General features: G+C 46.1%; 1 protein-coding gene across 3 annotated transcripts in view; it reads left to right on the top strand.

Moving 5' to 3' along the window:
• The window catches only part of LOC116947164 (ATP-binding cassette sub-family C member 2), a 94,032-nt gene that overhangs the window by 16,348 nt on the left and 56,484 nt on the right, over window positions 1–21,200 (top strand). For all 3 annotated transcript variants that reach the window (XM_032962612.2, XM_076070560.1, XM_076070559.1), the window contains 4 exons: window positions 7,573–7,662; window positions 13,159–13,332; window positions 17,238–17,372; window positions 19,245–19,382. In XM_032962612.2, coding sequence (XP_032818503.2) covers window positions 7,621–7,662; window positions 13,159–13,332; window positions 17,238–17,372; window positions 19,245–19,382 — 489 coding nt within the window. In that variant the 5' untranslated portion in view covers window positions 7,573–7,620. The remainder of the gene's footprint in view (window positions 1–7,572; window positions 7,663–13,158; window positions 13,333–17,237; window positions 17,373–19,244; window positions 19,383–21,200) is intronic.

Here is a 21,200-nt window from a genome sequence, read left to right on the forward strand (position 1 = left end):
ATGTCTGCATTTACCACAATACCTGCAATCAAAATGCAAACAAAAAACATACGATTATAATATATGCATTGTCCTTGAAACTGATTGATCCACACCAAGGGACGGCTTTCAAGGACAATGCATATATTATCATAGTATGTTTTTGTTTGCATTTTGACTGCAGGTATTGTTGTTAATGTAGACGTGAATCCTTGTAAAAAAAGGTTTCAGTTTTGTTGCCAGAAAAAAGGGGAAACACCCTATTATTACATTTTGGTACTGGCAAAGGAGGTCTAATGATGACGCGTTTTATTTTAATTTATTTCTAACTACGTGACTTTACCGAAAGAACCAAAGAGTATGGATTCCTGCAGTCACGAAAGCTTCAAATCAAGAAAGTGATGCTGTGTTTACTCCGCTGCGGACAAGAGGAGTCAAAATGCAGAAAAACCTTGCGGATTATCGGACCCAATATATGGGACCCCCCCACATTACCGCAGTTAAGAGGAGTTAATTCTGTATTGCCGTAACCCTATAGAAATGTTGGACAATGTTGAACAACACGCAGATATAACCCGAAAACACATATCCATGTAGCCCATAATAAACATGAATATTACAATGCCTTTCTTTGGCAATTACAGTGCACTATCAAATCACCGCATGCCTGTAACCCTTTTTACCCACACACACACAGCGATTCCCAAGCTGCATTCGTATTTGGCATCTTTCCGTTCGCTTCCACAAAGCCCAAAGTGATTTTGTACTCTGGACTTAGTGATAACATTGCTGAGCACCCGGCTCAATAGCCATACAACTTTACAGCCTCTAGGTGACGGTCATCAAACTGAATATTTCTGTCAAGCTGTTTTGGCCATCGATGCTGGCAGAAATAATTTAAAATGTTTCCCCACCCACCCTGTCTTCCTCGACTTTCTTAAGTACTTCCCCCCTCCCGTTACCTTCCCCCTTTCCCATCTAAAAGTACAAACACCCCGCTCGTTGTCCCCAATCTCCCCCACTCCCGTCCATCCGCCCCTTCCTCGGAACTCAGGAGCACGTTGTGTGGGACTTCTGTAACCCCCTCCCTCCGTCGCGGATTGTGCTCCGTACCGTGCTCCTACTGAAATACCATAAAAACAATATTTTTTTACGTGAATGTAATGTTTGTTTTCGCGAATATTGGCAACTTTAACCACCAGGTGGCAAAGCCATAAAACTGAACATTTCCGTCAAGCTCCTTTGGTGATTGATGATAGTAGAAATATTTTTCAATGTCCCCCCAGCCACCACCTACCCCCGTTTCCCCCCCCCCACGCCCCTGCTCCCTCCGCTTGCTTTCTTAAGTTTTTATTTCCCCCCTTTCCCCACTCGGTGGGACAGCAGCGAGCCCAATCTCCCCTCAACCCCTTCCTCTCAACTCAGGCAGTGCCGGATTATCCCAGTCGCAAAAGTAGCTGCATATGCTACTTTTGCTACTGGGGCCCCACGCTAAATGCTTTCAAGCTATCGATTCCGGTACAGTGATTCTGCACTTGCTCTATTACTATAGAACTATACCGCCTTCAACTTTTATGGACCACTGGGTGTTTAAGGTTAGCGATTTGTCGTATTATCTGGCTGTGTAGCAAATACAAAAATACAATTACTTTACTATGCAAGTTAAAAATGTATGTGCTTTAATTTTCATCTGTTTTTTTTTTTATTTAGGGCCCCTTTATAACATATGCTACAGGCCCCGCACTAGCTTAATCCGGTACTAAACTCAGGAGCAAAGCGTTTGGGACTTCTGTCCGCGGAGTTTCTGGAACACCCTCCACCCCGCTATATCGAGGATTGTGCTCCGTACAGGGGTCCTACTGAAATATATTGATATATTTTTAAGTGGATGTAATGTTTGTATTCACGAATATTAGCACGTCTAATATTTGCCACTGCGCAAAACATTGTGACGTGTCATTCGTGAATGAGATGGGTATTCAAGAAAAATTCTTACAAGGTAGGTAGAACTCAAAATGTGAGGGTATGGTGACATGGCGTTGTTTAGCCATTTGATGAAGTGTTATTTAACAATGGTGTGGATTACTGCAGTTGTGTTACTTTAAAAAAGTAGAATGGAATGCTGATATCAAAGCTTCAAACTTGGGTTACAACTTCTAAATTAAGTTTAAATCAACGTTAAATGTGCGACTCAAAACAATCGTGAGCATGGCTGTCCGTGGAACGCAAGCTGGAGAGTATCATAGCCGAGGCGTAGAAGAGAGAACAATAATTACAAGAAAAACTATCATAACGGAAACATGCATATGAACGAATTGGCGGTACACCGTTGCTGCTGCTGCTGCTGGTGGTGCGCCAATATCAGTTCTCGTGATGTCGAAGCGGTCGGAAGACAAATGTTCATACGAGCGGCTGATCACAGAGAAGCTTCGCAGTCCATTGCCATATAGCAGCACCCAGCCTGGTGACGATTGGCTGCTCCGTGTTCCAAAGGAAGATTTCACTCCTCGTGCCCTAGACTTGGTCGGACGGTTCCTGGATTCAATGGACCCAAATCAACGGTCAATGTTGATCTTTTTTTTTATTATCAAGTCTCAGGAGACTGAATAAACATTAGAATCGTGTCAAACTTGCCGACAGGGTCAATTAAAGTCCAAATGTGAATTATTGTTGTTTGCAGGCAAGCTAACGAGTTCCCATAGCGTGACGGTAAGTCCTCTACATATGTGGGGCTCTTAGAGGCGTATGGCAGCAGTGAATAATGATGTAGTGTAGGGATGGGTCCTGATGAAAACGAATCTGGTCTGCTTTTGTGTCTCAGTTACACAACAGCCTGTTGGGATGACCACTTTTGTTTCAATTGTTTAAGTTGGTGGACTAAACGAGAAAATGACCACACGTCCAGTTACTTAAACTTTACCGCATCGAAGAAGCAAACAAAAGCTCCACCTCCTCCTTTGCTTCGCCGCATCTGATGGCACAATCTGTGCCAATTAACTCGACCTCAACCTTAAACATGTCATTGGCAGCAGTTGTTGAGCAAAGCGGAGCGGATTCTGACTGGAAACCATTTAGTCGTGCTCCGGACTTGAAACTGACCGCATTAAGTATTGTCTCACCTAATAAGCCGCCAACAAACTCATCATTGCCTCACGCGATTGATACATAAACGAACGCATACACTCTTCATCCATAATGGAGGTTGTTTGGGTTAGACCGCGTACATATAAACGTCTCGTTAAACATGCCACCACCCGACACAGCCAATTCTTAAGGTTTGTCATGTAAACAAAATGTGCTGATTTGTCAACATACACACTTGCTCACCACCTGCATCACTTCTGGCCCACACATGATGCCCTTCTCCATCACAAACATGTAACGATTTGGTGCGATCACCTAGCCGACTGCTTGCTCATTAATTCGACATGAGGATATCTCTCTTGGCTTGTCGTGATCAGCCCCTCGCCATTCTTTATCTTGCTCCCCATTCGATACTCTCCTCCTCCCTTGCAACACCCCAAGATGTTGCGCGTAGTCACTTTAAGATGTTTCTTGTTCATGTTTTTGTTTGTTGCGGTTGCACCCGATTCAAGAGCCGAATGGCTTACAGGGCTATACCAAATAAATGAAACTGAATGTTCTCAACCTAATCGAAAACTCCGCAACAAAAACCTCTTTTGTTGTTCACCTACCAGCCATGGCCTTCAAGGATTGAGTTCAAGAATTAACAATAATGGGGTCCCATGCTGCTAATGTCTCTTCCTATTTTGGTCTTTTCCCTCCGCCACTCACATTAATACAAGTGACACCTCGAGTCAAGAAACCTGGCTCTGACTCTCAAATACCCAGAACATTACTGACCTGTTATGTTATCTTTATGTATTTATAGAGCCCCTAAGCTCAAGGTGTATTGCACAGCTAAGACGCGGTACAAACATTGAGTGATATAGATGTCAAGGGTGTGAAAGAGCCGATGAATGAGTGACCATAAGAGAGGGCATATACAACTAAAAACGATCAATTATTTAGATTTCTTTTACCAGGTAAGGCCCCACTGAGCTACAGTATGTAGCTCTTTTGGCCACAAGTGATAGCTCAACGAAGTGGCTTATCACGTGGAAATCTATAGCAGCCAAGCACTCTAAACACACGTTGATTCGGAGGACCCGCAGAAAAATCCACGCGAACACGGGGAGAATGTGAAACCTCTACATAATATACCGGCATCGTGATCGTGATCGAAACCCACGACCTCCTTTCAACCGGCGAGTTGGCTGACCTCTCTCCACCGTGGCGAGATGTTCATATAGGGCGACGAAAGGGCGGGTGCGGGGAATGGGGACGGGACGGAGTGGAGGGGCGAGGGAAAGGTAGACATGGGCAATGGGGAAGAGGCAGGGCCGCATTCAGGCCTGGGGGCTTTAGGGGCTGCAGCCCAGCGACTTCCGCCAGCTGGAGGGCCTCCAGAGATGAAGTGAAAAGTGATTTCACTCGTGAATGCTGAATTTTATTTGTTGTTAGCCTTGTATAAAATACAATTTTATTTTTCTTGAGCTTTGTTTTCCTTTTGAAAATATTACTGGGGGCCTCACAGTAGCTGTAGCCCAGGGGCCTACAAAATCTGAATCCGGCCCTGGGAAGAGAGGGGAACACAAGGAGGTTGACACCAGCGATGGTTGACACCAACGTACCAAACGTATCAACATCTCCAAGCTCCACGAATGCCCCGCCCTTGCCAGAATCACGAATCGCATCACATAACACCCCAAGTCTGTCTACCCCCCAGCTCGACTCTACCGAGGCTGCGCTCGTCAAGATCGTTGACGACATCCTCGCCACATATCGCCTCTGCTTCTTCCACCGTTGCTCGACAACATCTGCCGCCTGTTGACACGGCCAGGCCACAAGATTTTTTTTTATCGAATTTCCTAGAATCCGACCGATTTCTCTATCGTTGCCTCAGCTCTCCAATGGCTCAATTTGCATCACTCTGACAAAATGTCCTCCGTCAAGGTTGGTAGGCCCTCAACAACTCAGTCGTCATATCCACTGCAGGTGTCCCCCTCAGGGAATCAGTCCTGGGGTCCTTTTACTTTTTGTCGTCCACATCTCCCCACTTGGTCGCCTCATTGAGAGTCACAGCGTTAACTATCACACACACGTACGGCAATGGCGCTCGATTAAATGCAACTCCAACCTCCGATCATGCCCCGGTCGATGTTAATCGATTGTACCTCAGCCTTACAGCACGAGGTTTTGGTTAAATCACCTCTTATTTTAAAAAAAAATATTCCGTAGCCCTTTTCCGAGCCACTAGGCATCGACTCAGCCGCGGTGTTTCACCCTCAGAATATTCCCATCGCTGGCTCCACGGCCAGTCTTTCAAATCTTTTGAAAATCTTTGGTATGACCTTCGGACTCACATTCTCACTGGACAACAACATCCCGCACCTTCGATTTTTCCTTCGCCCACCTCCCCGCACCTCCGATTAGCACAGTTAACGACGTGCGGTGCCAAAGACGTGTCGACACGCGTACAATTAAGTCACGCATTCCCCAATTCTCAGGGCCTCGTGGCACATCCACCCAATATTCAGAACAAATGCTCTGACTTGTAGCATTGTAGACACTCGTCTTGATTATTGCATCATCATCATCTTCATCATCATCATCCTTACTTGGGCATCAAAAAAACACCTAACTACAGTGGCTCCAAAGTTTAGCGGCTCCAAAACAGGCTGCCTCGTGCTGCCATCGGCATTAGGCAGGGCCAGACGGCTTCCATGGCTGAGCTACAAACTTAGTATTGGCTCCCCATCAAATCACGGATAGGGATACAAAATTGCTATCCGGTACCACAGAGCTTTCCTTCCATGTCTCCTGCCAGACATCTCCACCCTTCTCACTCAACCGACCACGGCAAAGCGCCGCGTCGTACGCAGCACGTCTAAAACAGGCCGCTCATCGTGCACAGATCCAGCGCCGTCCTGGTGGAGCGGCGCTTCTCCGTAGCTACACCGATCATCTGCCGCTCTCTCCCGCTGCACACACGCACAGTAGCAGCATTCAAGCACCAACCAACGTCAAGCAGCAGCTCAAGGCTCTCACCTGGTTCAGGCTATCACCTGGTTCAGGATCTCACCTGGTTCAGGCCTTCACCTGGTTCAGTATCTCACCTGGTTCAGGCCTTCACCTGGTTCAGTATCTCACCTGGTTCAGGATCTCACCTGGTTGAGGATCTCACCTAGTTCAGGCCCTCACCTGGTTCAGGCTATCACCTGGTTCAGTATCTCACCTGGTTCAGGCCTTCACCTGGTTCAGGCTCTCACCTGGTTCAGGCTCTCTCCTGTCCAGGATCTCACCTAGTTCAGGCTCTCTCCTGCCCAAGATCTCACCTTGTGCAGGCTCTCATCTGATTGAGGCTCTCACCTAGTTCAGATTCTCACCTGTTCAGACTCTTACCTGGTTCAGGCTCTCACCTGGTTCAGGTCTATCACCTGTTCAAGCTCTCATCTGGTCCAGGCTCTCACCTGGTTCAGGCGTTCAACTGGTTCAGCCTCTCACCTCTTCAACCTGGCATTTGAGGGACTTTGAACTCTGCCTCTGCGCCTCCAAGTTCTCAATCGAACAAATGCATTTGATTCATGAATTATGCGCGCGCCATAAATTGCTTATTCTTACATTATTATTTTGCGTTTGGTGGTATGGACAAGGTCCAGGGCATGTGTACATGCAGTGCACATCTTTGTGTGTGTAGTAGTAATTAAGATGTAGTCAAAAGAGATCAAGGAAAATATAGCCACACACACACCAACAAAACGATTGACGCATGTGTTCTTGGTTCTTTCGGTAAAGTCACGTAGATAGAAAATAAAAATAAAAGCAAAAAACCACGACGTTTCGATCGCAACGCAAGTGGTTTTATTTTTATTTTCTATCTACGTGACTTTACCGAAATAACTATTAATTCCTGTAGTCACGAAAGTTGTAAGTCAAGATTGACGCATGTGTTGCACTATTTTGATGGTAGGTGTGAACGGCGACAACGTTGGCTACAGGTCAAGCACAAACGTGTGTCAGCACGTTATTATTACTCTATCACAATAGCAATGGGTAGTTACAATGAAATATGAATGGGTGAAAAGCTATGACATTTTCAATCACAGCCTCAATGATCACACCAAGAATGAATTTTAGTCGCATAGGCTGAATGACATTTGATATTTATAATTAAATACTAACCAACAATGATCATCGTGGTAAAGTATGGTCAAGCATATTCTTTGGGTCTTTCGGTAAAGTCACGAAGATAGGTTCAAAAAAGATATCACAAAAAACCACGACGTTTCGATCGCAACACATCATAGTTTTTTGTTATATTTTGACGTAACTTTACCGGACGGCCCAAAGAATATTACAGTATTGCTCTTGTTCTTATAGTGTCAGGACTCGCAATTTGAGTCAATGATTTTTACAGTCTTCATTTTTTCTTATTTTATGATGCGAGACGTTAAGCAATGTTTTATTTGATCCAGACGGCAATCATGACTGATATAATGTCTCCATGTGTCTGTGCGCTTGTGTGTGCAGGCGTTATTTATTCATTTACTATAGCTTGAAGCTTGAAGAATTAGCAAGATGTCTGGTGTCCTCGACTCGTACTGTGGCTCAGAGTTTTGGGTAAGTACTGATGATAATATTACTAAGCTTATTCTTGCGTTTGGCAATATGTTCAGGAGCTAAATAGCAAATTTTGAGGTCTGCTAGCCACGAGAGGGCTTTCGTAGGAAGTTCGTGTTGTTTTGCCGTTCCTCCGTTGAAGGAGCGTAGACTGCAGTGATTTACTATATAGTCCATATTATTAGCATTCAGTAAGGGTGCTAACAAAGTAATGTTTTAGATAAATACTGTACATTGCATTACAAGGGTACTTAGCACCCATAGAAGACATTTATTTCATTATAATCTCCTGGAAAAAAAACTTTCTGATTGTGGAATATTTATTTAAAGAAAAACGCTTGTTCACAGGTTGTACAACAAAATCACGTCTACCAAAATTAATAAAAAACTTTTGCAACCAGAAAGAATATTTGTGCAAAGACAAAATTGCCCTCAATATATAGACAGCAGAAGCCTGCATGTGGAAATTTGTCACATGGTGGGGCCAATGCCCTTCTTTGTGGATAAAATTTGATTTTAAATAATTGGGCGTAATTGAATTTTCTTCCAATTTACAACAGACGCTTTGGTTGTCATCATGAAGTTGTTCGTATTGCCTGGACCACCGGCAAATACTCAATATTTCCACCTTGATCAGCATTTCTATGTGTAGTAATCCACATTGGTTTTTGGGAGTCCGCAACGTCTGCTCTCAAAATGCAGCTCAACAGCTGACAGCCGTAACCGATTGTGTTTTGCCATGCTAATAGACAGGTTACTTATCTAAAAAAGCTATCATGACACACCATTTCTTTGGATAAAGTCTCATTTGAACAACGTCTGCCAGTGGCAAATAGACAATCCTGTATAATTACTCATTCACCATGATGTGCGACCGCTGTTACTTCCAATAGCAATTTTCTCCACAAAGGATGTGTAATCATAATCACTCCCGTCTTTTAACAAGAATAACAACACCACCAACAATATTATACGATGGCCTTTATGTTGACAAGTTACGAGAAACAAGACTGCACAAGCTGCAGTTTAATGATTACCAACACTAAGTGTCAGGGTCCAAATTTACCCACAAATTACCCAATCAGGATCGCCTGCATAGCAATTATCACTCTCTTCTGAAGCAGACGAATGCCCCAGGGTCACTCTTGCAAATCAAACTAAACTGGTCTCTTGAGTTTTCACATGGTTGAACAATTATGAACTTAAGGTACAGGCAATATAGACAATAAAAAGATGAAGAGCCTCATTCATAAGTTGGTAGAAATCCCAGATTTTTTGCTACAAAATTGACAAATTATCTGATAAGTATTGGCGGAAATCCGGCCTTTTATCAACACACACATCATATCCTGAGTGTGGAATTAACAATACCAATTTGCACGGGTTCTCCGTTGTTATTGCCCTTGTGGGTAATGAATTACAGAACAGGTGGCGATAGACGCTGGCATTGAAGAAACGAGCGCCCCACAATGGGTAATGTGCGGTGGCGGTTTGGAGACAGGATTTTTGGATTACGCATGGGCGTAAGCCACGTTTACTTTGTGAAACACAAGCTGCCCACGTGAGACAGTAGAGCCCGCAGGAGACAGCAGCTGTAAGGCCAAGTGGGTGGTCGACAAACCTGCGGCATGCGTCCTCTTTGAGGGGCTGCTTTCTCGTGACGTTAGTTATTAAGGACCGACCGCCGCCTCGTATTAAGCGGGTATTGTGCGGCTCTTGAAATATTGGCACATCGAGGAGGGCCGTTCTTTTTCGAATTCGGCCAACAACAAAAACCTCAAAAATTCAAGAGCCTCCACACACGGTGAATGCGAGACGGCGGTGAGTCCACAATGAACAACGGTCACGAAGCAATTCCTTAAAGAGCCACGTGCCACTAGGGAGCCTGCAGATTGCCGACCCCTGCCCTCGATGTACTGGACACTTGCTAAACAATGACGCACCTTTGTGTACACACTGTCAGCGTATTCAATGCAATGCTGTTATCATGCTGATAAACATTGCAGCAAATTACAAAGAAATTTTAACGGGAGGTTGGATTTTAACCCACAGACCTCGGTGACTGCCCGCTCGTTTTGTGGCGAGGTTTGAGTATTGCATTATGTGCTGATTGTGAGCCCTGGGGTGTCTTATCACTGCACAGGATTCTTTTTATATTTAAAATATTAACTTACATTTCATAGTGGAGACGTGTACATGACATAGAATGTGATACTGTATTGTAACGTGTCTGTGTATATATTATTGTAACGTGTCTGTGTATATTAAAGCTTTGGCAGAGCGAATAACGCTGAAACTAACATTGCTCCCAGTCACATGGAGCCGTTGATGAAGTAAAATATATTTTTCATGTACAATAATAACACGTCAAGTGTGAATACTTTTAGCAGTTTTACATGGAAGATTGTCATGCTGATAAACACTGCAAAAAATGGCGAAGTAAAACAAATAATAGTTTATATTCTTAGCTCTTTCGGTAAAGTCACGTTGAAGGGAAACAATAAAATAATAAAATATATTTTATTATATTTGAGGGGGGTCTGATTATTATTATTTTATTGTTTCCCTTCAACGTGACTTGACCGAAAGAGCTAAGAATATGAATTACTGCAGTCACGAAAGCTTTAAATAAAAATAATAGTTTATTAAGTGAAAACACATAAGGGGCCGTCCATAAATGACGTCACGCACCTGGGGGGGGGGGGGTCAGACATTTGTGACGATGTGTGACGAGGGGGGAGGGTTGAGAAATGTGACGTCACATCAAAATGCGCAACTTTAAATATAGACAACACGCTCTACTTAATTAAATAGACTTTTTAATAAATGTTTTCTCCTACAACATCAGAGTGCAGCGCCACATTAAATACGCACTACAATGACAATAGTTTAAAGCGATTTGAAGCATGTTTTATTTTCAAAATGGAAATATGGTTTTGGGGGGGGGGGGGCGCAGAGCTTTGTGACGTCATATTTGAGGGGGGGGTCTGACTTTTTGTGACGCCGAGTGACGAGGGGGGGGGGTCAAAAATCGTCCAAAATCGCGTGACGTCATTTATGGACGGCCCCTTATAACGGAGGTTGGATTTGAAACCGTGACCTCTTGACTGCTGCCTGCTTGTGGCGAGGGTGAGTATCGCAATCTGTGTGTATCGCGACCCCTGGGGCGTCTTGCCACAGTGCAGGATTGCCGTGAAATATAGATAAGTGCTTGCTACCTGTCGGCAACCTTTCAAAGAAGAAGAGCCATTTTGTTGTTGTCTTTGACCAGAATAGTTCGAGAGCCTCCGTCACACGCAGAGATACCTCGACACGACAAACACATCTGACTTAATTAACCACAATAGGTCAAGGAATAAGCTGGGTGTATTTAGTTGCTTTTTCTCCCCCCCCCCCTGACTTATTCTTCCCCCATTCCCCCCCCCCCCGAGTTATTCTACAGTCTGAGTGTACATTTTGTCGTCACCAAGACAGTCACAATTGCGTCCAGGAATGCAATTGTGACGTCGTAAAAATCGGGGACTTCCTGTTCCACACCGCAGGGCCGGGGTGGGAGGGGGTTCCTTAATGAACAACATCACAAATCAGTTCCTTAGCCGCGTGCTGCTCCCGAGCGGCAGGGTGCCGACGCCTGCTCTAACACCTTCACCCAACTGCATTGACCAGCATGGTGAAGTATGGTCGAATCGCCCCCGAGACCCGCGCGTCATGGATTTACAAAATGGGCCTTCAAGTGTTCACATTTCAGAATGTATTTATTTCGGCAGTAAGGGCCTGCTGAGCGGTTAGGCTCTATGTCGTTGGTGCTTAAGCCTTCTGTACTTCTGTACCCCCCTTTCTTGGATTGTGTTTCCGACGAGTACCCCCTTGCCTGACCCAAAACGGTTGTGATAAATGTGTAGTGTCCTCCTCAGTGTGTGTGTAGCGCACACACTCAGTCGGAGACAAGGTAGTTGCAGGAGGCACCTTCTCTCTCTCTATCTCTCTCTTTATTTCCGTTACACCAACTCCGGCCTCCTCTCTCACGACCACGTTGCCGTACAGCCCGGCCTAGACACGACCCTGACCACGTTGCACCGACGGCGTCGACACAGACAGCCAACAATTGAAGCAATTGGCGGGACCCCGGGGTCCCATCACTGCCCCGGGGTGGGAAAACCCGCGTAGCGACAGGAGTCTTGTTGCCTTACCGACAACAAAACTAGTTCTTCATCATCATTAGACCTCCTTTGCCAGTACCAAAATGTAATAATAGGGTTTTTTCCCCTTTTTTCTGGCAACAAAACTGAAACCTTTTTACAAGGATTCATGTCTGCATTAAACACAATACCTGCAGTCAAAATGCAAACAAAAAACATACTATGATAATATGTGGCATTGTCCTTGAAACTGATTGGTCCACTCCAAGGGACGCCTTTTGGCGTCATCTGGTCGAGCACCAATTGGGTCGAGGCTCAAAAGAAAGCCGTCCCTTGGTGTGGACCAATCAGTTTCAAGGACAATGCATATATTATCATAGTGTGTTTTTTGTTTGCATTTTGACTGCAGATATTGTGGTTAATGCAGACATGAATCCTAGTAAAAAAAAGGTTTCAGTTTTGTTGCCATAAAAAAGGGGAAAAACCCTATTTTAACAAAACTAGTGTCAATCGATTGGCCTCGTCGAGAGCTACTCGGGGCACTAAGTTTCGTAAAAAGTTGAAGAATTACACAAACACGTTAAATTCACTGCCTGGGGGGCGGGGCTCGCCTTGGCAAAGAAGCCGAGGATCGACGGCTGACCGGAGGGCGTTGTCGCCGCACGCGACTGCGGCGGACGCCCCCCGGGGCTCGCGTTTGGCCGGTGGGGTGGCGCCCGTCGTGTCGATCGCCGCCTGCTGCTGCTGCTGGCGCTTGTTGGCGCGAGTCTGGGCGGGCGGCGCGTTGCTGTCGGGATCACGAGTGGGCGGACTGAGAAATAATAATTATTATTGACCTGATTTTTGCGGGACCCCGGGGTCCCGCCAAATAATTCAATTGTCCATTTTGTAAGGTGTGTCCTAACTAGCTGGTAACTGCAAGCGAATACAAAAAAATCAACGGACGCTCTGTTTGCGTGATGTAAATTGTTTGAGCTCGCTGGTTACTCTTGGAAACCGCATTTTTTAAGGTCAATGAGTTTAGAAATGTATTTTATATCGTTCTAGGATGCCATATTGTATCGTAGTTATTTTATCTTGGCAGATTTATACGGCATTATTATTCACCAATGATTCTCACGTGTGATATAACATCACACATTTATAAATCACCTCGCGTACCCCTGGGACATTGCCAGGTACTCCCCAGAGGTCTGCGTACCCACCCTCCCCCGGTTGAGAACCACCACTCTATATTATCGGCGCTCTGCGTCAGTACCAGATGTTACAAAGCGCACCACCTTTCGTCACGATCATGGCCTGCCCCTGTATATTGCATGATTAAGTTTGTATTTCATTTCACCAATGCTTTTTGCAGAACGACTCTTACCTGGAGCGTCCGCAGCCAGACCTGCCGGTGTGCTTCGAGCAGACGGTGCTCGTCTGGGTGCCGCTGGGGTTCCTCTGGCTGTGCGCCCCTTTCCTGCTGAGCCACCTCTTCCGGCACCCGTCCAAACGGTTGCCCGTGTCGGGCAAGTACGCCGCCAAGCAGGTGGGCCAAGCGGCCGTTCGCTCGATCGTTCGGCCCGTGGACATCACGCGACGATGAACGTATTTGGGAACGCATTTTTCGTTATGACGAGCATGCGAATTGGATATAGCGCGAGCGGGTGAACGGAGCTACGTCGCGCGAGTAGGAATAAGCGGTCGTGCGGCTGCCTCGGCGTAGCATCGCACAAGGCGGGATGCTGCTGGATGCTCTAAGATGCTACGCACGCGCCTCAGTTTTTGTGTGGCCAGCATGGAAATATTATGTGTTATCGCAGACTGTGCTTTACCAAATATTATATTGTTTATTATAACGTGATTTTCCATAGCGCAATGTTTTTCAGGAACGCAACTACCGCGTTATAGGAGAACAAACTGGATTTAAATTTACGACTATCCGTTTCGGTGGTGCAAAGACACGTACTATACTAAACTAATCTTTTGTATCTAACCAAATAAGGCCCACTGAACTACGTAGCTCGTTTTCAGAAACGACCTGGGCATAAATGATAGCCCAACAAAGTGGCTTATCACGTGGAAATGTATAGCAGTCAAATCCTCTAAACGCACGTTTTTAAATATGGAGGGAAAACTCGCCTGGCATGCAGGAGGGCGTGGGTTCGACCCCCACCCTGACGCCTGTATATTTTGAGTCTGCGTGTCTCTCTCCCCGTGGTCGCGTGGATTTTTTTCCGGGTCCTCCGGTTTTCCCCTCCACATTTGGAATCATGTGCTCAGAGTATTTGGCCGCTGTACATTTCTCCATGCTAACAAGCTACTTCGTTGCGCTACCATTACGTGTATTCAGGCCGATTCTGAATAAGAGCTAAATAGCTCAGTGTGCCTTACCTGGTAAAATTTAAGAAAAAATAGTTTATAGTTTTAACCGCATCAGAACATCAACAGGCAGCTGCGTGCATCTCCTCCATGAATGGAAAATTAAAGACATGAGCCACAGTGCGATTGTGGCCATGCAACCAAACTACGGACAGTCTACACCGCGTGTAGACTGTCCGCGTGTAGACTGCGCTCCTTCAACGTAGGAAGAGCAATCCTCTGCAAACTCTCTTTTGAAGCCCTCTTGTGTCTAGCTGACCTCGACACTACCATTTTGGCTCCTGGACACGCTGCCACGCACAATGGGAGAACAGAAACCTACATTTGCTGAGCCGGATTCATCAATCGGTCCGAGCTGTTTTTTTTCTCTCTCTCTCGCAATCTCTGGAACCACGACGTTGTCGTTAGACATCGCTCGATATTGCACCTCGCACAAGGCACCGTGCAATGGCAGCAGACAACGCACGCATGCGCGCAGAAAATATATATGTGTCTATAATGCGAGAGCCTTCACAGCTCGTTCATGCAGGAGTCTACGGGCCCAGCTGCTCGCTTGCGCTCATCGACCGGCTGCCCCACGAATGCATGAAGGATCGCACCCGTGCGAAATAGGTCCCCCCCCCGTGATGTTTGTGTTGAGCAGCCTACAATTGTGTAACGGCGTATCGCTTACTTACGAGTGCCAAAGGGCACAAAACACGGGGTTGTGTTGTTTTGCGTCGAAAAGGATGGTGATGTCAGGGTTTGTTGTCCTTCCCCCGCACCTCCGATTAGCGCGGTTGGATATGTACGGTGTGAAAGAAGTTCAACATACATAGATAGACTCGCACAGAGACCCATAGTTTGTTGTCCTTCCCCCGCTCCTCTGATTAGCACGCTTCGCTACGAATGGTGCGAAAAAAGTTCAACGCACTTACACGCATATGTTGGCCAAAATGTTTACGAGACAATAACTTTTAATGTCTTTGCTGTTCACAGCGACGTTATTAGTTAATGCTTTCGTGTAATGTACTTCATGAGGGATGCGCTGTTCGGATTTATTGAGATCCGATCACATTGTGGTTTGAACCCAATTCGGAATCGGTGTGATTCGGCGCAGCTATTTCACAGGTTTGATTGCTCAATCCGGATTGGCAATTGGTTCATCTTCTTTGGTTCTTTCGGTAAAGTCACGTAGAATGAGATTAAAATAATAAATTAATAAAATAATATAACACAATACAATTCTCACGACGTTTCGGCCACAACACAAGTGGACTTCATCAGGTGAAGGGAAGAGACTGATGAAGGCCACTTGTGTTGTGGCCGAAACGTCGTGAAAATTGTATTGTGTTATTTTATTTTATCAATTTATTATTTTATTCTCATTCTACGTGACTTTACCGAAAGAACCAAAGAAGATGAATCCTTGCAGTCACGAAAGCTTTAAATCGAAATTGGTTCATACTTAGTTTATTTTGGATTTGATCGTCATGTAGGTACTATGTGAATTGTTGAACTATAACCCTCGACCATCTGACAGAGCCGATTAAATCGAGTTGTCACGTGGCCAAATACGCAAATTCATTTGGTTGGTCAGTGCAACTGGAGGAATGCTGAGAGATATTGTCAAAAGTTTTGCTCGCTTTTGAACATTCTGCCGATTGTGTTGAAAAATCCAAATAAATTGCCATGTTTACCCCACTTGACAATATGATTTGATCAGCTCTATAGGATGCTGGAGGGTTTTAGTAAAAAAAAACTGACATTATACACAAATCGACGATTGAACCGAAAATAAATCGTAATAATATTGGTCGTGAAAGCCTGCGTATTATATCAGATTTACCCATCGCGGAGAGCAAATGTATTCAGTAACTATTTTCGTGCTGACTCATTTCCAGTTATCTCCAACCCTGTGCCACGATGACCTCGACCTTGCTCATCATACCCCACATGGCATCGTTTTTTAGCTCTTTCGGTAAAGTCACGTTGAAGGGAAACAATAAAATATATATAAAACAATAAAAATTCTCACGACGTTTCGACCATAACGCAAACGGTCACCGTTTGTGATGATGACCGTTTGCGTTATGGTCGAAACGTCGTGAGAATTTGTATTGTTTTATATATATTTTATTGTTTCCCTTCAACGTGACTTTACCGAAAGAGCTAAGAATATGAATTACTGCAGTCACGAAAGCGTTAAATCAAAATTGATGGCATCGTTTGTTCAGCAGTGGGGGGGGGGGGGGGGGGGGGCACCTTCGTAATTTCGTGAATTAAATAAAATAAAACCAATCAGGCAATTATATTTAATAATTTAAACACAAGGTGACATAGTTACGGTACAATAATTGTATCAAATACAAAAAAAAATACAAATGCCATCTGTTAGCGATATTTTTTTAAAATTAAGTTTTCAACGATTATTTTCAAAATGTCTAAACTTGTGGTGGCGGTGGTGGTGGTACAGCGGTTAGCGCTACGCTGCGCTATGAACCCGACGACCCGAGTTCGATTCCCTCTCACGGCCAATGCCAGTGACGATTATCTGAAGCGGTCACGGGCCTCCCGTAGGTCGACTCAGCCTCAAATGAGTACCTGTTGCGGCGTGTAAACATCGCCGTTGGGGAGACAAAGGCGGCCGGGCGTGGTGTTGGCCACCCACCCCCACGTGTGCCGTGCCGGCCTTCATAGGCGCTACTCGCTAACTGCACTTGCCCCAACAGTCTGGTTATGCTATACGGGGGATCTTTGTCTTTTGTGTGCGTGTAGTCGGTGATGTAGTGGTGAGCACACCGCATTGCAGACCCAGAAACCCGAGTTCGATTACCGCTCGCGACCGACGGCAGTGGCGAATATTTTAACCGGTCTTGGGCCTCCCCTGAAAACCTGGTGCTGCGTGTAAACATCAGCATTGTGGGGAGACAAAGGCAGCCGGGCGTGGGGAGGTGTCCACCCCGCTCCCTCGTGTGCGGTGCCGGTCCTTCACGGCTGCTTTTCAGGAGCGCCTGCCCCGAGGTTTCTCGTCGAGGCTGCGACGGGTGGTGGTGACCTTTGTGTCCTGTCTTTTGTGCGGGGCGCGAGCAGGCGTTCACAGCACTGCTGTTGGTCACGGCAGTGGCCAGGTTGGCTGTGACCATCGCTGAAGACTCCGGATCGACAGCCGCGTCCTCCAACCCCGTCGTCCTCTATGTCAACCCCTCGTTGTACATTGCCACATGGGTAAGGATGTTGTGATACGAAGCATTCGCCCCCTTCCCTAACCCGCCGTACTGAATCCAAAAGGCCCTGGGCTTGCGATACTAAATCACCTTTCGTCAGTAGTCTCAAACATGGGTCTCGATGTGAATATTTAAGATTTGCTATAATCACATCCCGCCAGGCTACTATTGGCAACCTCCATCGTGGGAATCGCCATGGGAGGTGGTGGCTATGCTGCACGTGGCTGTCAGTGATCCAGCACCATGGAGGCAGTATCGAGTGTTGGTGGATCGCACAAATGTTGTGAAACTCCCTTCCTGTGGGCGTCAAGGAGGTGCCCTACCATGGGTGGTTTGCCATGACAATGGGTTACGGCAAAATGTTGGACTCCGCCCATTCCATCTGTATGGGATAAAGTGTTTCCCCCTCGCACGCGTGGGTTTACCCCGGGTGCTCCGGTTTCCTCCCACATGTAAACATTAATTTATTTGCTGATAAGACCTTCATATATAGAGGACCGCAGAGCTTGAGAAATTGTTGGCTCTGGCTCGTTGCATTGAGAATGAGCAAATACTGTGCGCATTATGAGTTGCAATTATATATTTATATATAAACGGGAGGATCTGATTGTAAATGTATTTGAAACTGGGAACACTGTTCCTCTCAGCAACATGCCTTTCAATCTCACCCTTTTTTTTAAACGCTTTTAATTAACTCACTCTGTTGTTGTTGTATCCTCAAATCTTGTAACTCAATTTGTACCCACTTCCCAATGTGGTATCGACTGCAAACTTGGTATACTTATGTCATACTGATGACAATACTATATTCTAGCATAAAAAATAAAAAAAACATATTTGAAAACATTATTTTTTATATGTTATGTTTCGGCTTGGCTCTAGTTGTCCACTGTCAACTGACGTTGGCAAGCTTCGGGGCCACTACCTTAAGTCGTAGAGTTCTTCCATTACTAGTACGGTACATTTCATAAAGGGTGTTTAAAAAAAAGTTACTTATTATTTCAACGGGTCTTAAATCCTATCAGGATACCGTGAGTTAGCTGTCAAACAATAGGTGACACATTCGGGCAGAAGGGATGTGTAGCTTGTCGCGTGCCGGCCTTCAAAGGTGCTACTCGCTAACAGCACTTGCCCCAAAACTGTCTCTTGGAGGGCTTTGTGAAGCTGGGGTGCTATTTATTATTTTTCATTGCTATGCTTTTGAACTTTTTTTCACTTCCTGCCCTTGATTGGGAAGGGTTTTCCGGAGTAATGGCACTAAAAAAGTAGACTTGTTATACCTGCCCACAAAATATATTGTCAGTATGCATGGTCCTGAGCGTCCCCTAGGTCTACTCAGCCTCGAATGAGTAACTGGTGCGGTGTGTAAAACATCGCCACTCGGGAGACTACGGCGATCATGCGTGGTGCTGGCCACCCACCGCGTCGTGTGCCAAGCTGGCTTTCATAGGTGCTCGCTAACAGCACTTGCCCTGACAGTCTGTTACGGCTGTACGGGGGATCTTTGTCTTTGTAGCGTGTATGCTTCTGTGTGTAGGCCGCGTGCCCGTGTGTTTTTGTCTAAGGCAGTGGTCCTTAACCTGGGGTGCACGCACCTCCTGGGGGTGCCAATGATCCCTTTCTGAGAACCAAAGGGGTTGCAGGCTGCAGTGACGGGTACGCGCCCACGGATCTAGGGTTTAGCGAGTCCCCTGCGCACACGGCGAGGTGGGAGAGGACTTCAACCGTGCTCGCGAACAGTCTGTCGAGGTTGTGCGCACGGACGTTGAACTTCTTTCGCACTGTACGTCGCCAACTGTGCTAGTCCGCGGCAGCGGCGGCAGCAGCAGCGGCGGCGGTGGTGGTGGTGGTATCGTTGTCTTTGTATCCACAGCTGCTGGTGTTGCTGATCAACGAGAGTGGACGGCGAGCCGGGTTGAAGACGTCCGGCGTGCTCTTCCTCTTCTGGCTCTTCTCCGTGCTGTGCGAGATCCTTCCCTTCCAGACGCTCATCCGCAAAGCGATCGACGGCGTGAGTAGCGGCCGCGGCCGTCTTCGTCAGCGAGCGTCGCGGCCTCCGCGCCTTTACAGAGTCGACATCGCGGCGAATGAAAGGAGCTGTCCAACGCGTTGGAGATATGGCGCCGTCCACGTGTCAATTGCATAGCCGTCAACCCGTACGGCTTACCACGTGTTCTTGTGCAGGGAAATTGAGTTTGTAGGTCCATACGGCGTACAGCCGTTTCAATAAGGGCAAAAAAAGTGTCTTGTTTGTTTGTGTTTCTCCCTTGCGATGGCACTTTGTCGGATGAACGTTGAGGTTTATAAGGGCACGGGGCGACGAATAGGTGTTTAATTGGTCCGTAATAAGGTAGGCACGGATAAGAGGTTGACAGGTATGTAATCCTCTTTAACATTTTAACTGATCAACTATGATTATTATTTTTCTGTTGTAATCATTATTTCACCGTAGCATCTGTGACCGGTCTCCTAGCGATCGAGGGAGCTCAGTTCGAGGGAGGAGATGGCTGTCACTTTGTGTACGTCCTCGCCCCGTCTTGATGCGCAAACTTCGGCAGCAAATTGCGCTCTCACTTCGGTTTGGCAGTCGACGTTCGGAGTTAGGACTGCGACCCCCCTCCCCCACCCCTCAAAGGAACGGCGCCACTCCCCGTGGTCACCCCCCTCCGCCCCCCCCCCTCTTCCCCGTGATCCGTGGCTCAAACAAATCACAGAAGACGCCAGTGTACGGCAGCCAATAGCGGTTGATGAGAACGCTGTCACAGCAAGGGGTCACGTGCGCGATCAATGAATGAACATTGTTTACTATTCACAGAGCTGGGCTCAACATTAACAAAAGCAAAACCCAAAGTCGCGTACAACAAGTTGACTAATAATAATAATTATACAACGTGTAAAGCACCTGTCATCGAAGATCTCAAAGCACCGTACAAGACACAGCACACACTCAGCATGACACCGACTCAGGAAACGAAAACTAAGAATTGGTAGAATAATTAAATTAAATACCACAAACTCATTTGCTCAACACATTGAAGGCTGGACAAAGGGAAGTGCACGAATAGAATGTAACACGAGCCATGTAAAATGTGCACGGACTCGGGGAGATCGTGAGATCTCGTGGAAGAGATTTCCAGAGTCTGTGGGCCACACCGAGGAGCAGCTTGGGTCACACATCGACCAACGCCTCTGTGCCCTGGGAACGCAGCGGAGATCTGCATGAGGCCTTGAGGGGACTTATGGGCATGTCTCCGATGTCGGCTTGGGGCAAGGTGGTTCAGAGCTTTGTTGTTTAGCAAAATAGGAGTTTTATATGACTCCTGTGTAAAACTGGAAGCCAGTGCAGCGAGACTAATGCATTGTTGGAGAGTTACAGCTGAAAAAAACACACATCACAGTGCATGCGCCGTGGGAGGTTATTGAAGGTGAGCTGGGATACTTATAGTTTGGCTTTAACTGGTAACTTGAACAAGTAAAGCAAAATATATTTAACTATTTTTTGGGGGGGTATTTCTGAAAACATAAATACCCAAAATTACCTAGAATTAGTTTTTAATGTTTTCTATGAGAACATGGACGTTGTGACAATGTTCTCTTTGCTAGTTTGGCGGGTCTATTTCTCTGATGGGATTGCTACGAACCCAGTGACATGACACTGGCCCAATGTCAAACTCATTCATTGCCCAGTAATAAAGCTGTCGTGGTTCATTACATCGTCATCATCATTGTCATCATTACCGTTGTCAATGTGTGATGTTCATACGCACTGACAGCCCTGGCTGTCGTGATCCTTCTCTGGATACCACTCTGTAAATATATTCGACGCTGT

The sequence above is a fragment of the Petromyzon marinus genome, chromosome 29 (assembly GCF_048934315.1).
Source record: "Petromyzon marinus isolate PM22_M1 ecotype Great Lakes invasive population chromosome 29, UKy_Petmar_22M1.pri1.0, whole genome shotgun sequence".
NCBI classification, from domain to species: Eukaryota; Metazoa; Chordata; class Hyperoartia; order Petromyzontiformes; family Petromyzontidae; genus Petromyzon; species Petromyzon marinus.